This window comes from Epinephelus fuscoguttatus, linkage group LG16 (genome assembly GCF_011397635.1).
Source record: "Epinephelus fuscoguttatus linkage group LG16, E.fuscoguttatus.final_Chr_v1".
Lineage (NCBI taxonomy): Eukaryota > Metazoa > Chordata > Actinopteri > Perciformes > Serranidae > Epinephelus > Epinephelus fuscoguttatus.
Window position 1 is genome coordinate 23,219,484 of NC_064767.1, and position 15,986 is coordinate 23,235,469.

The 15,986-nt window shown below is 41.1% G+C and overlaps 1 protein-coding gene across 1 annotated transcript in view; it reads left to right on the forward strand.

The window, feature by feature from the left end:
* Positions 1-15,751: 15,751 nt before the first annotated feature.
* The window catches only part of hcrtr2 (hypocretin (orexin) receptor 2), a 40,232-nt gene continuing 39,997 nt past the window's right edge, over positions 15,752-15,986 (forward strand). Inside the window, exon 1 of the mRNA XM_049600585.1 lies at positions 15,752-15,968. Coding sequence (XP_049456542.1) covers positions 15,752-15,968 — 217 coding nt within the window. The remainder of the gene's footprint in view (positions 15,969-15,986) is intronic.

Sequence of the window (15,986 nt, forward strand, 5' to 3'; positions counted from 1 at the left end):
TTGCAAGTGCTGGTGCCCACTCCCAGCAACTGCAGTTTCTCAACCAGCTGCTGTGGAAAGATGGTATTAAAAGCCAAGCTAAAATCAACTAGCAGAATTCTGGCATAGATGTTCTTGTATTTTATTTTACTAGTAATGTTGAAGTCGTTTTTTTGATTTTCTACCTGTACCTTCTACCTCCAGAATCTAGCACAAGTGTACAAGGCTGCTGTTACATTTGATGGGTGGACCATTGTGGCACAGGACCACTAACAGTTACTGTGTACTACACCAGTCATGGCCACATTAACCAGAAGGTGCTTAACACCAAGTCAGTGTATGAGTCACAGACAGGTCTAGTAGTGGCAGATGAGATTAATGGCATTCTGGGGGAATTCCAGCTAAAGGCTGAAGCTGTAGCTGCCACAGTGAACAGCATCAGGGATCTTTGCCCATTCTCTACACCTGGCAGCATAGAGGGTTCACAGCATTAGTGCCACTACAAAGTGGCGTGCCAGATTTTGAGTTATCAAGAGACTGGAGAGGTCCACCATGGCCTAAAGTGTCCTGCCAGAGAAGCAGCAACATTTCAGTAAGTAGCGTGGCTTTATAAATTTCAAAAAGTTGTTTCAAAACATCTTCAGCAATGTAGATTGTCATATAAATTGCAGCTTTGTTTCTCAGATCAGCCAGAGCTCAACATGAGTCTGAATGTCGGAGCACAGTGGAGCTGCCTTTTCCTGGTGGTGGAGAGGCTTTTGGAGCAGCGCCCAGTCATGCAGGCAGCATCACTTGATTAACAACTCAAGAAGCCAGTGGAGGAAGACAGGTGATGGACAGGAAGATCAGCTGTTAAATAATTTTGTTGATATTTTATTCTTCTCTTCATATTGTCATTATTCCCCACACTGGAAAGGCTGGATGACGACCTCCAAAAAGCAGAGGAGATTGTTAACATCATCCCCCAGTGCATCTAGTGACAGGTCCCCCACATGTGACCAATCTGTCCCCATCCTGACAGAGCTGAAGGTGCACTTCACATAGCCTGAAGAGGACACTGTTTATTACTGTTGTGAAAAAGAAGGTCTCGGGAGATTTGGAAAAATAAGAAAATTAAATTGTCACATTTTCATTACAGGATGAAGGCAATCAAAACTCCCTCCATGAGGCCACTTTGATGGACCCTCGCTTCGAAGGCCAACTTTGATTTAGTGTTGCTGATGCCTGGGAGAGGTCAGTGAAAGCAGCAGTGGGTAGTGCAACAGAATTAAACGACAAGTTGACAGTGATTGTGGAGCAGCTAAAGGGCAATATTAGACACAACCTGGAGCTTTTTTCTTCCACAGAACTGATCCATTCTCTGTGATATTTTGCATATTTGTCTTACATTAAAATTTGCAGCCCCACAGGGTTGTTGGGAATTTATAAAGTGTGTCAGAACAGCACATTAAAAAAGCTGATAACATAACCAAGGCCGCATTAAAGTACCATGGACCCCGGGCTAGGATATTTTCAGGGTCCCTTCCCTACTCCCCCAAGCACCATCATGACTCAACTACTGTCCCGTCCAACCTTCACAAACATCAGCCATGCTTACTTTGCACACAATAATGCATCAACCATCGGTTCAGGTTTGTCTTTTCAAAAGGGAGAATTGCAGCAAAAATGTTAATGGAACTAAGGAAATTAAGTGGTCATATTTATAAAGAGAAACTGTTTCTGTTCCTCATAAAGATGATGGTTTTTTTTATGAGAGCCGTGACTATACTACAATAAGTCTTTAGAAGTGTAAGTTAATTATAAGCCTTTCAGAGTACACATTTTAACCCATGGCCTTTTGGGGACAGTGGGACTTACTTCTTTTCATACTTCAGAGAACAACACTGAAGGAGTCAGAAAAGATTTTGTTGAAATTTATTAATAAGTCAGATTATTTGTCTTGAAAATACGCACATGCACACACACTACTGTATGTATAGCCACTTAAAAGCATGCAAAATACCTTTAAAGCAACACAATGGAGTTTTTGAGCCCTCAAAATATATATCCAAGATCCTTGTGATGGTACATCAACTCACTATAGGTTGGATGACACCTCCGTCATTGCTTGAGAGTGTGTGTTTCACTTGCACTGGCACTATGCAGTTTCGTGGTTCGGGTAGGAACCCAGACACAAAAAAGAATACAAAATTTGGCTGCTTTACGGCATATGTCATATACCCCATACTGAAATATGGCTTTCTACATGCTGATCACATGTATTGATAAAGTATTGGCTTGGCTGGCAGAGGTTTTATCACACTTACTTACAGTAACAAGTGTAGCTCTTGTCAACTAGAGTAATCTTGGAGTTATATTCCCTTCATCTGCACCGGCAGCCTCTCTGCTGTTGTCCGACTTCACTCTGAGTTTATGTGTCTGCGTGTGCGTGCACGCGCTGTGAGGAGGAGGAGGAGGTCAGCCCTGACATGCAGAGAGCAACTCATTTCTGAGTTTCGGCCTAATCATGTATGTACAAAATGCTATAAGGCTACTTCACCTGTTCTGAAGACATGATGATCACGCATTACACGGCCAGCTTACGGAAGTTCACCGGTATCGTTGGCTTGTCAACAAATGCAGAAAGATTTTTGCGACAGTTGTAACAGACAATACCGTTTTTGTCTGTAGAGGGACCCCGTGAGGTAAAAAGAGCAGTCCTACATTGTGTTGCTTCAATAATACATTTCTTAAATGTGAAGTTAATCATGTTAATGTTAATATAAATGTGTATTCTTTTTTTTTTTTAGATTAACTTGATGTCCACTACAAGGGACATGTTATAAAACATCAATAAATTACATTAAGATCTCGACAATAAACACCTTTTCTTCTGGGACCCAAGAGGATATGGTGCATGCACATATAAAACCATGTTCACGTGCAATGTGGCTATCTTTTACAGGCTGCAGGGAACACCGTTGTCTGTTGGTGTTTATCAAATGTGATGAATAGTTGTATTTCACTCTCAGTTTTATCATGAACAGAACACAGCTCAGGAAGTGGCTGGCCAGCAAGACACAGACAGACAGACAGACCAAGATATGCACTGCAAGCTAACGCATCAACTTAGCATTACAGTAATCTGCTGACATCAAACTCGAAGAAGAGAGAACGCTAGTTTATCTGTTCGCCATGCCCGCAATTCACTCTAATGGTGTTTTTTCCTCTTCTAGTGACGAGAAGGATAGTTCTGTTTCATCCTCTCATCCAAGTTGTTCACACTGACGCTTTGACAATTACTGTCTGGGTATCTCTACATTTTAATCATTATGTTTCAGTAGATCCTACAGATTCACATAGGACTGATACGCACATGTATGTAACATACTGTCACTAATAGTGAGGGTAAACTGGCTGGTGTGAAACTGAAATGACAAACTCAAATTGTAGCATGATAAGACAAAAGGCAAAGGTTTAAGTTGAGTCAGAGGTCTGTGAGATACTGATTTAGTTTCACAGCCTGCAGTGTGATTAGGTGTCTGAGATGTGCTAAGCAATGAAGGAGATGATGCTTAAAAAAAAAGAATACATCATACGGCCACCCTGGAAAATCATATATGGCGAATCTGGGGTGTCTGTGGCTCAGAGCTGGAGAGGGTCGTCCGCTAATTGGAAGATAGGCGGTCCCATCCGCATGTAAGTATCCCTGGGCAATACTGAAGCCCAAAGTGCTCCCAATGGCTGTTCGATTGATGCGTGAGTGCATGTGAATGGTTACTGAGTAGCAGGTGGCACCCTGTCTGGTTGCCTCGGCCACCCATTGGTGAATGTTTGTGAATGGGTGAATGTGACATGTAGTGTAAAAGCACTTTGAGTAGTCAGAAGAGTAGACGAGTGCCATACAAGTGCAGGTCCATGTACCATTTATCATTTAAAAGTTAACATCATGTCTATGAGCTCTTGTGTGGAAGCATATCCTGCTCACTGACGGAGATGACAAACAATGAGGTCAGTGTGTGTGTCAGAGTCAACCCAACCTGCAAATCATGCCAAGAAATCAAAACCAGAATACTGCCGTGATTTCACCATTTTCACAGCATGATACCTGCAGCTCCAAGTGTCTGGGTGCAGCTTTTTCACAGAACCATTTGCTGTTGTTCCTTTCAGATATTTCAGATATTGTGTGGGGATCTTCATAATTGTCCTGGCAATCTCTGTGACTGGATAACACTCTTGACTCTTTAAATGCAAATAAATATGAGGAAATAACATAAAAGGAATCAAAAGGATGTTCCTGTTTCTTAAATAAAAAGCTTTGGTGGGTTACTTTCTTGTTCATAATAAGTTTTTGGAGTTTTGTGTTTTCGCCTCATGTGAGATGTGGGATTCTAGAGCCCAAAAGCATTACTCAAATAGAAGACAGAAACAAATCGCTGCCTATTTGTAATCATCTTTATAATGCTGGACTTCATCTCATCAGCTGAGACGAACCCCCGAGGGAGAACGCTTGACTTCAAATTCAGTGCTGCTGAGTCATTTTTGTTATCTTATCCCAGTCATGATACTTTAATGGGGAGTATTGATCAGTTGCAAACTCACAGGAAAAGCAGTGGTATCCTTGGTGCTAAAAAGCCTGTTTCCCACTGCACAAAAAAACACTTACAACCGCTAACATCCGGCTTTTGTATGCAATGAAAGGTTACAATCAGCGTTCACACCAGGGTAAAGACTCTGCAGTAGTCATGAGTATTTATCGCCTATGGTCCCAATCACACAACACCTGAGCAACACGCTATTTTCAGCACCTTTACCGGTGAGATTCAATGATGCACCACCACCACACAATACCATCCGTCTGTGCCCAAGCAACGCTCCAACATTGTTCACAATTAGACAGCACTGAGTGGGAAAGAGACTGAATGAGTAAGAGATATATAAAAAAAGAAGCAGCCACTGTGACATTTTCACTGTGTTTCTTGCTGCTTTCTACTGTTTACTAATCTTTTTCCAGCCTATCTGTGACGTCAAATGTGACAAAACCAGTAGGGAAAAAAGCAAAAACAAAAACAAAACAGAGAGGCATACTTATCTGCTGCAGAGCATGTACACAGCTCTGATCTACTGGTAATGGAATAGAGTCTATTGCTTATTTTTAGCCGTTTTCATGTTTCAAAAACTTGCATGCATGCACTAATTTTGGTGTCAAAGGGGTATAAGTTTCAGGAGCTTCAGTCGCAGATATTTGAGCAGCAGCCAACACAAAAACCCCACAAAGCACAGCAGGAAATTAATTACCTGGGCTTAAACGAATTCAACAGGCAGATAAATCTGGAAATTGGGCACTGAATCTGATAATATTCATATGAAACACTAAATTAAAAATTACTTTTGACATGACAGGGGTTTAACCTCATTACTAACACAGCAATACTAGTCTATGTAACACTGCTTCATGTCAGACACAAATAACAGAACATAGACCGATTGTTGACGGTACGATTTATAAAAACAACTCGACTCTGTCAGGTGTTTGAATGAAGATTGATACCAAGATGAGGGAATCAATAGAAATGATTGGACAAAGATTGGATCTCACTCAGAAACTAGAATCACCGCCTTGTAGTTGTGTGCCTTTGCAAACCAGTCAAGTTGCAGTTCGGCATTTCATCTTGTCTCTCTCTGTCTATTTTTATGCATGTACTTTTCGACTCCTTCTCCCGCTGTGTGTTTTACTTCCTGTGTCAGTGATGTGCCTGAGCTTTGCTCTTGTTAGTCCGTCCAGATTTCGATGGTGCAGTGGAAACTGTGTGGCTCAGGTCTGTTTGATGACACCTGGGGTTGCTCATTGTCCTCTTGCATCCATTCTTGTAGTCACCATCTAAATGTAATTGTGATATTTTGATGTTTGCCATAATGCTCGTCTATTCTGTACATGCATCATCTATTGCATGTCTGTCCATCCGCAGAGACAGATCCCTCCTCTGTAGCTCTTCCTGAGTTCTTCCCAAAATTGTAGATATTAAAAGGATAGAGGATGTGGTTTACATTACAGACTGAGGATCTATACAATCAGCACAGTTTAAAAGTGGACACCCAAAATAATTGTCACTAATTCAGTATCTGACCAAATGTCTCTCCCTCTGTTCCTGAGTTATGGTGTTGAAAAATAGCCAGAAAAAGTGTTTTTGCAGAACATCATTTGACCTTTTGGATTTTAAATGTTATCACCTCATGATTTTATCCTGTTAGACACTTGTGTGAGATTTGTGTGTCATAATTAGGGTATGAATTTTTGAGCTATGGTCTAAAACAGGTTTTGTGAGGTCACAGTGACCTTTGAATACCAAAAATCCAGTCAGTTCATGCGTGAGTTCAAGTGGACATTTGTGCCAAATTTGAGAAAGGCCTTTCCTGAGACATCATATTTATGAAAATGTGGGACAGAAGGATGGACTGACAGACAGCCCACAGACCCACAGACTGAAGTGTCATGGCAACCATGTACTGTACATAAGTCAAAAAAGCAATTAAACTGACTTGTCACTGAAGGCAGCACGTTCATTTTACGTCACATAAATAACGAAGCAAAATCCACAAAATCACGATTTCACAGCTGTGTGCGAGTGAGTGCAAATCTTTATTTAGTTTCAGAACAAACTGCAATCATTTTTTCCTCCAGTCCTGCTGTGAGCTCTAATGGACATTTATCTGCATTGTGCTTGACATCTTTATTCAGCTGGAGGATTGTTTCCTAATGAGATTTGCTTTTGGTTGTTAATGTTGTTGTGAATATAAATTGAACTCAAAGAATAAAGATCTGCCAGATCCCATTCATGTTTAATTTCTGCTGCTCTGGCTTACATTGACAGTGCTTCAAATAAAGCAATTATTAGACGCCCCTCACTGAACTAATTTGATGTAACACCTTTAGAACCAAGAAATAGTTCAGCGTTTTGTTTCTCTTTCCTGCCGAGACTTAGATGAGAAGATCAATACCACTCTCATGTTTGACAGTGGTATTAATCTTCTCATTTAATTCTGGGTAAAACAAAGAATAATCAGATTTCCCTAAAAGCCAATCTATTCATTGAACACATACAAACAGTGAGCAAGCAGAGAATTTTATTATTTTATCTTTACTACTATTAGTGACAATAAGGACATCAACATATCTATAAATCAGTTTGCTGTAAAATTATAACATGAATCATGTTGCTGGACAGATTTTTTTACACAAAATAAGGAGATTCAGCACCACCAAAGAGCTGTCACAGTAAATGTTCACCACAATATCGCAACAATATCCACTTTTCTATCATTAAAAATAATAATTTAAATGGATATATTATAGAATATAATATGATAAGTATGTTTTGTTCAGTGTACAAATAATCTGAAAATAAGAATCGTTGTGTTTTTATTGCTTTAGAATGAGCTGTATATTTACATCCGGAGCGGGTCCTTGTCGAAGGCAATCGCCATGTTGCACCGCCTTGTCTCTAAAGTAGCCCAGCACGGACAAACCAGGCACTGGCTCTGGATAAGGCCATTTGCATTTTTGCATCAACAGCTCTGCGATGAGCAGCATCAGAAGTACACTGATTTTCTTTTTACATAAAACTGCTTTACGTAGTGTTTTTATCAGTAATAATTTAAGGTCCATTTGTTTTGGAGAGGAAGACACCTCTGCAGATAATTTGGCTCTGGGTAAAAACTTCCGCAAAGTCTGGATCTTAAAGCTATAGTTGGTAATGTTGGAGAGCTAGCAAGATTTGAAAGCGGCACCTCCTCTAAGCTCCACCCCCTGCTCCCCCTCCCATCAGTGCTCCGTCCAAAGCCACGAGTCCAGACATGCCTGAATGCGCATCCTACAGTCAGCAGAGCAGAGGAGAGCTGAGTACAGAAGGACAGGAACCTCTGCATCACTTTTCAGGGCCTTCAGCTCCCTCAGTTGTCTCCACCATTCAAAAGCTGCACGGATGTTGATGTCTGGTTTGTCCTCTCACTTTATCCAAAGCCTTTTTCGTTGCAGCCTTTTCTACCTCTGACTTTCTCTTCTCAGCCTGTTCAGCGGGGTGAGCCATTCCAAGTAACACTGGAAGTGATAGTTTTGGCTGCATTTTCTCTGCCATTGTGCAGCAAACTCCTGCTAACTCAGTATTTCTGCTGAGGAGTGTGCTGAATATTTCCGGCAACGGTGACACGTGATGAGTGCACGCAGGGAGGAGGGAGGGAGGGACGGAGGGGGGCTCAGGCAATACGAGACATGAAGGCATCTGATTGGTTCTTTCCATTCGCACCGAATGGCAGGGATTGGTCAGAGTTTTTACAGGCCTGCAGCTGCCACAGAGGTCAGATTTTTTTCATTCCTTTTTGTGAACACATTATGTATTGACTACTCTCAGGATCGAAGGACCATTTCACCCAGTATACCAAGAAGTGTTTCTGAACAGGATTACCAACTATGGCTTTAAGTTATCAGAGAAAAAAGATGTGCACACATTAGCAGGTGCTGGGTTAGCGGCTTATTTCTGACAAGCCAAACAGCATCAGAGAAACATTAAACTGCTTCATTTAGTGTTTTTTTTTTTACCAGTTCAATTCACCGGGTTTGTTTGTTTTGGAGAGGAGGAGACCTCTGCGGATAATTAGGCCTCCAGAAAAAAACCCCTGAATGTCTGGATCAGGGTAGAGCAGGTGAAACGGCTTTATTCAGTGTTTTTACTACTTTTAATCATCTGTGCTGTTTTTCTTTTTTCTTTTTCTTTTTGGGAGGGGGACAGAACTCTGCAGATAATTCACAGTAAACGTCTTCTTAACAATGAACACCAAAGGAATCCTTGCCAAGCATTCATGCTTGGCACATGGGAGAAGTTTCAACTGGCTGCAATCTGAAATCCTCACTTAGATGCCTCTAAATCCGTCACACTGTCGCTCTAAGTAGCCCTCTTGCAAGAACAAATTAAATAGGGGTCAGGAACAAAACAAAACATGACAACAAATGTGGTAAAATGCCAGCACTACTACATTACAAAAAAAAAAAAACAGACAGCTAATACATCAGTATAAGACTGCTAATCAAAAACTGCAGCCTTGACAGAAAAAAACTCACTCAGTCAACGTCTGTGTCACAGTTCATCACAGCACGAACATTTTCCAAGTGCCACAACATTACTCACAAGCCTGAATTTAACCACCACTGACAATCCTGATCGTTCTCATAAAGCCTTTATGCAGACTTTCATACAGCCAGTATGCAAATCTGTGTTGAAAAAGCTAAGCCTATTTTATAGGCCTCTGCTCGAAAATTGCATACCCATAATGAAATGAATATATCTCTGCAACCACAAGGTCTATTTGAATACTTTTGGTGTCATGGTAAAAGGAACACTTGTGAGATTTGTTAAGATGTGTAGATGTGTAAATAAGAAACGCGATCATATTTCTCCTGTTTTAGCTTCTCTGTACTGGCTCCCTGTAAAATCCAGAATTGAATTTAAAATCCTACTGTTAACTTATAAAGCTCTAAATGGTCAAGCTCCGTCATATCTTAGAGAGCTCATAGTGCCATATTATCCCACCAGAACACTGCGCTCTGAGAACGCAGGGTTACTCGTGGTCCCTAAAGTCTCCAAAAGTAGATCAGGAGCCAGAGCCTTTAGCTATCAGGCTCCTCTCCTGTGGAATCATCTTCCTGTTACGGTCCGGGAGGCAGACACCGTCTCCACATTTAAGACTAGACTTAAGACTTTCCTCTTTGATAAAGCTTATAGTTAGGGCTGGCTCAGGCTTGCCCTGTACCAGCCCTTAGTTAGGCTGACTTAGGCCTAGTCTGCTGGAGGACCCCTCTATAATACACCAGGCCCCTTCTCTCCTTCTCTCTCTCTCTCTCTCTCTCTCTCTCTCTCTCTCTCTCTCTCGTATTCTATTACTGCATCTTGCTAACTCGGCCATTCTGGATGTCACTAACTCGGCTTCTTCTCCGGAGCCTTTGTGCTCCACTGTCTCTCAGATTAACTCATATCGCAGCGGTGCCTGGACAGCGTGACGTGTGTGGTTGTGCTGCTGCCGTGGTCCCGCCAGATGCCTCCTGCTGCTGCTGCTGCCATCATTAGTCATTAGTCATACTTCTACTGTTATTATACAATTGTCACACATGTAGACTGCCAGATATTAATACATACTTTCAACATATTCTACCGCAGTAGCCAGAAATATATATATAATATTATTACTTTCAATAATGTTGTTGTAAGCTACTGTCATTACCTGCATCTCTCTCTCTCTCTCTCTCTCTCTCTCTCTCTCTCTCTCTCTCTCTCTCTCTCTCTCTCTCTCTCTCTCTCTTTCTCTGTCTCATTGTGTCATGTGGATTACTGTTAATTTGTTATGCTGATCTGTTCTGTACGACATCTATTGCACGTCTGTCCGTCCTGGAAGAGGGATCCCTCCTCAGTTGCTCTTCCTGAGGTTTCTACCGTTTTTTTTTCCCTGTTAAAGGTTTTTTTGGGGAGTTTTTCCTTATCCTCTGTGAGGGTCTGAAGGACAGAGGGATGTCGTATGCTGTAAAGCCCTGTGAGGCAAATTGTGATTTGTGATATTGGGCTTTATAAATAAAATTGATTGATTGATTGATTGATTGAAATATCAGTATATGTGTTATATGTGAAGAGTGAATGAAGCTGGCACACAGCACAAATGAAATATTTTGGTTTTAGTACAGAAAATTCAGGCGAGCTCTCCAAAATTGCACCATGTTTGCATGTCATATCCTATATCTTTCATTTTTTGTTTCTGTAAATCCCTACTGATGTTTAGGGTATACATATACAACTGCCTGTTTCGTTTTTTTCCTCTATTTCCCACTCCAAACTGACCAATACACACCTTTGGAGGCCCGTATCTCCACGACGGCTTGGCCGATTTGAGTGATTGACACCTCATTTGATTCGTTAGAGCCGATAGAATGATGCTACACCCACCAAAACGAGCGAAGTCTCAGCTTTCATTTGAGATGAATGGCGTGTGTTGTGAATAACGTGTGGTCAAGTTAGAGCCCGAAATATACCGAGTTGGTCGGGATTTCGGTGCTGTAGGGAGCTGGATTTGTTGTTGTTTATTTAGTTGTTGTTTGAGCTGTGTTTGGGGCATGTAAAACGGTTTTTACAGCCTTGTAGCCCAGGTTCTGCTGTTTAATTTGATGTGCAGCATCACTAATGTTATGTTCTTCATGATCAGTGTATTGTTTCACACTGTGCTTGCAAAGTTGTTCTCAAAGTCCCCCAACTGGGGGGACTTTAAAACCTGTTTAAAACTAAACAGGTTTTAATGTTACACTACGGGACTCACTGTTTGAAGAGCTGCGAGCCACATGTCTCAGCGCAGGACCTCGTCTCTCTGATCAGTCAGCCGAGGTCTCTATGAGGTCAACTGCACCTTAACTTTACGTGCATGGTGTATGGACCAAAGCTCGTTAGTGAAGATATTCCTAAATACTGAGAGTGAATTTGTTCTCACTTTCAAGATCATCTGGTGACTGAAGTTGTGGTCCTCCTTCCACAACTTGTCTTTCTTCTGACTCCAAGCTGGACATACATCTTCATGTTTGTGGTTGAGTTTCCTTTTACATTAAGCTACTATATCCATAAACAACAACAACCATACTATATATGATACTATATATCACTATTTGCTAGTGCAAGCTCCCACAATCCTAAAATTGTTTGTACTGTGCATTTAACTCTTAGCATCGTGGGTCATCCTTAATCTCAAAGTATGTCTGAGATTTGATTGACTGTCTTCCTCCTACATTAGGGTGCTAAATCCACAGTTAAAGGTTTTATCTGTATAATCTCAAATATAAACACATTTGTTTTATTTTTATTTGAAACTTCAGCAGATGGATGGGTGCAACATGGAATTGGTGGGTGGGTGGGGGTGGGGGGGAAGTCATAGGCCCCCATTAATATAATTTAGTTTCAAATCAATTAAAAGAACAAAAGACATTGGAGAGACAGTGGGTGGGACTCTGGGGTTTGTCAGCCCAAAACTGGTGGAATCCACCACTCTAATATCACAGTGTGTTCACCAGTGCAACAAAAGGTGACACCATGCAAGGATGAACAAAACATTCAAATTTGTGATTTGATCCATTTTGATCTCAACTCCCAGCAGCCATTTGTGCAGTTTTGTCTTGTTTGTCTCACTGCAGGTTTCCAGCACTTTTATCATCTGAGGCTTCTTCGCTCACTGAAACCATACTGTCATCAATAACATCATATTTTGCCCAAACTGACAAACACAGGCGCGTTTTCTTTCTGCTGTCAAACAACAAGACCCAGGGATACAGTGGGGTGTTGTGAAAAGCTTCATGAAACATGTTATTTTCATCAGTTCCACTGCAGTGGTATTCTTTAGCCTCTGACAGTGAACACACTAGAAATGGGAATAATGACTGCTATTATTGACAGGAGCTGAATTATCTGCAGAGTTCTCTTCATCTCCGAATCAAACAGACCTGGGCCCAGTATTTCAAAACTTTTAATCTGGATCAGAATGATCCGGATTTTGTAGTCCTCCTTTTTGCTATCCCAGATCAAATTGATCTTGTAGATTTGGTCCTGGTTTTTCAAAGAATTTTCAGATAGGATCATTCTGATCCAGATACCACAAGATCAGGATTACAGAATCTGGATTTGATGTCTTTGGATATAGGCTGACTACCATGATCATCCCACTTGTATTTTTACCCCTCATCTATTTTTATTTTGCTGTTTTTCATGTTGTCTACAGCACAAGATTATGTTGTTTGTCACTTGTTTTAGACAATAGATGCAATTGTGAATTCACTACAAAAGCAATTCAAAGTTGCTTTGGATGAAAGTATCAACTAAATGACTAATGAAATGTCTATGTTGTTCAAACTACTACACAACATTTTATTAACACAGATGTTAGAATGTTGGGAAATATAAGTCAGTTTCCATAATGATTCATATCCATCTAGTTGCTTTATAATACACAATATTATAAGGTACACAATACATATAAAGCCAGAATTGCATGATTTGAGTTGGTCATAACCATCAGTCTGTTCTAACTATTGCTTTAAAGTTATTTTGTTTTATCCTATGTGAAGCACTTGTGTCATGTATTATTCTCACTGAAAAAAGTTGACCACAAAGCTTTTGTCACCACACAACTGTTTTTATTGATCAAAAGAGTCTAAGTAAAGTAGTGGTTGACTATGGCTTCTCTCAATGACCGTCCATTTGGTCCATCTGGATGCAGTCCTGGCAGTGGCGGGTCAGGGACATCTTGGGTCTGTGAATGATCACCTCTTTAATAGGTTAAAAAAGAATGATTGACATGTGGGTACTGTCCCTCCCCCTTTTTTTCTTTTTCATTTTGGCTCTGTTGTGTTTTTTGGTTGATTTTTTTTTTTTTTGTATGGTGTTAACTATGTATGAAAGGACAGCAGTTATACATTTTCTGTTTGCTCAATTGATGAGTTTTGTCTTGGCTGTCTGGAATAAAATAAAAAAGAGTTAAAAAGAAAAAACAAAGTAAAATTATTTTGAGTTACATGTGGGAATTGGTTGGGTGTAGTGATCAGTAGGAATATCTAGGATGTGATAACGTGCTTTGGTATTTATTGTGCTTTGTGTATATTAACATGTATTTTGTTTACTATTGATTTTGTCCGGCAGCTCTTATGATGAGAATTAATGTAGCCTAGACTATATTTTGTAATCTGACATTCTGGTTTCGCAAACTTCAGTTTCCCAGTAAAGTTAAGAAAACAAATTGAATGGCATCAGTATCCCTCTGTCCAGCCTGACGGTCGGCATTAGTACACTCTGCAATGTGCCATGTGTCCTACATCCCTCTACATCCACCTTGAATCCATGCTTGATCCACCCTTCCAGTGAGATCAGGATAATCCTGATTTTCAGCTTCAAAACTATCCCAATCTCCACCTTAGAATTTTGAAATACCCAATACCAGCATTTGATCAGGATTCTGGGTAGGACTGGATTACCAAATCCATATCCCAATTTTACTAGGATCAGGATCTGATATCCTGGTTTGAAATACCCAATTTTGAGATTTAATCCTATCCAGACCAGTCTGATCCAGATTAAAAGTTTTGAAATACTGGGCCCAGGTGATTTAAATCTGTCAAAACACTGAATAAAGCAGTTTAACGTTAAAAAAATGAGAGTGTTTCCAACACTGCTTGTTACAGAGGGACTGCTAACCATGGTGGCCTTCACCGAAACGCGATGGCCCTATCTTGGCAGTGTTTGGTTTGTCCGTGCTGCCTTTTGCTGCCTTTTTAACCACCTGGAAATCTAGAGGTTGGGTGCTGGGTGCTACTCTACGCTTTGTTGTCCGTGGAACAGATGTGAGGCTCTGGCAGCTCTGCGCTAAAATGATAAACTTTTTTTCCATATTTATCACAGACAGATTTTTATAGATGACAGGAAAGATATATCTCCTGACTGTGATTGGTTGGTCATCATCACATGATGTGCGGTGCGCGCTGCTGCGTTCCAAAAGTGCAGCCATTGCACCCTAAAAAAATAGCCTAGGTGCTGGGGAACACATTTGAGCGCACCTGCCTCCTGTCTACATTTTAAAACAATGAATTTTACGGCGCAAAAAATGCGCATGTGTACAGAGCTGGTCCTCTTCCAGGCCTTGTTTTGTAGGCCTAAAATATTGTCAGTGGGACAGATGTAAAGCTCTTGGTAGCCCTGCACTAAAATCATCAACTAGCCTACTTCTCCATATTTAGCACAGACTGACATTTACTGTATAATAAAAGGGAAATAAATCTGCTCCTCGTCAGGTGAGTTGCACAAGCTGAATCTTTTTACCTTGACAAAATAAGGCTTGGGAACGTTTGCCTGCCGCAATGCCGTCACTCTGACTTTCACGCGCGCCTGCTGCACGTAGGCTATACATAGAAAACAATGGATTTGAGGGCGCAAAAACGCGGCATGTGTACGTCCCCATAAACGGGTCATTCTTAGGTAAAACACAATGAATACTATTTTTAGGTGATGTATGATCAAAAATAGTATTCGTCGAAAAGAGAACATCCGGTTTGCCCTATTTATTTTTGATAAAGCACCTTTGTTAACAGCTCATGCAGTTCGATTGTACTGGTTAATGAGGTATTTGAGGGACCCAACTCGTCCTTGGAGCATCCGTTCCTCAATCACAGGCTCCTAATAGATTTCTGCATCGCTGCAGCTCATTATCCAGTCAAGCTGACTCCATTCATTTTGCCCTGTGGAGGATGAAATCTTAACAAAAATCCAAGCTTGCATTTAATATCAAAATTAAAAAAGACATAAGACGACAAAATAAAATCCTGAAATTAGGATATGATGTACATTGAGTCTCATAGAGTGGCCAAGTAGAAATATTTTAATGTAATGATACTAATAAACACACAAACAAGGCACTGAGTGTCCCTCTAATCTCTGTTTCACGCAGGCTTGTCTCCATCCTTCTTCCCATTGCTTATGAAGGGGTGGGTTACTGAAGCAGCTCGTGGCTCCTTGCTCCCTATAATCAGCTGTGTTTGTGTGTGACCCTGCAGTGGTCGTGCATGAAGACTGAGGACAAATCAGCGTCACACTGACGAGGTCTGTGAAGCGCGTTATTATCGCACCGCGGACAGTGCCGCGTCTTTATTGGCAGTGTGCTCTCCAACCTGCGGTCACTGCAGCCAGACATTAACAGCAGGAATACAACAGACACACAAAGACCTCGGAGGATGTCTGGGATCACTGGGAATCTGGATTGCGAGGAGTGTGTACCTTCGGCACATGTGGCCAACAACACGGAGTTACATCCGCACTTCACTGTGGATGAGGACGACGAACTTCTAAGATACATCTGGAGGGAGTACTTACACCCCAAGCAGTATGAATGGGTTCTCATCGTGGCTTACATTATTGTGTTCTTCGTCTCACTCATTGGAAACTCGCTGGGTAAGTTGCGTCTTTGAT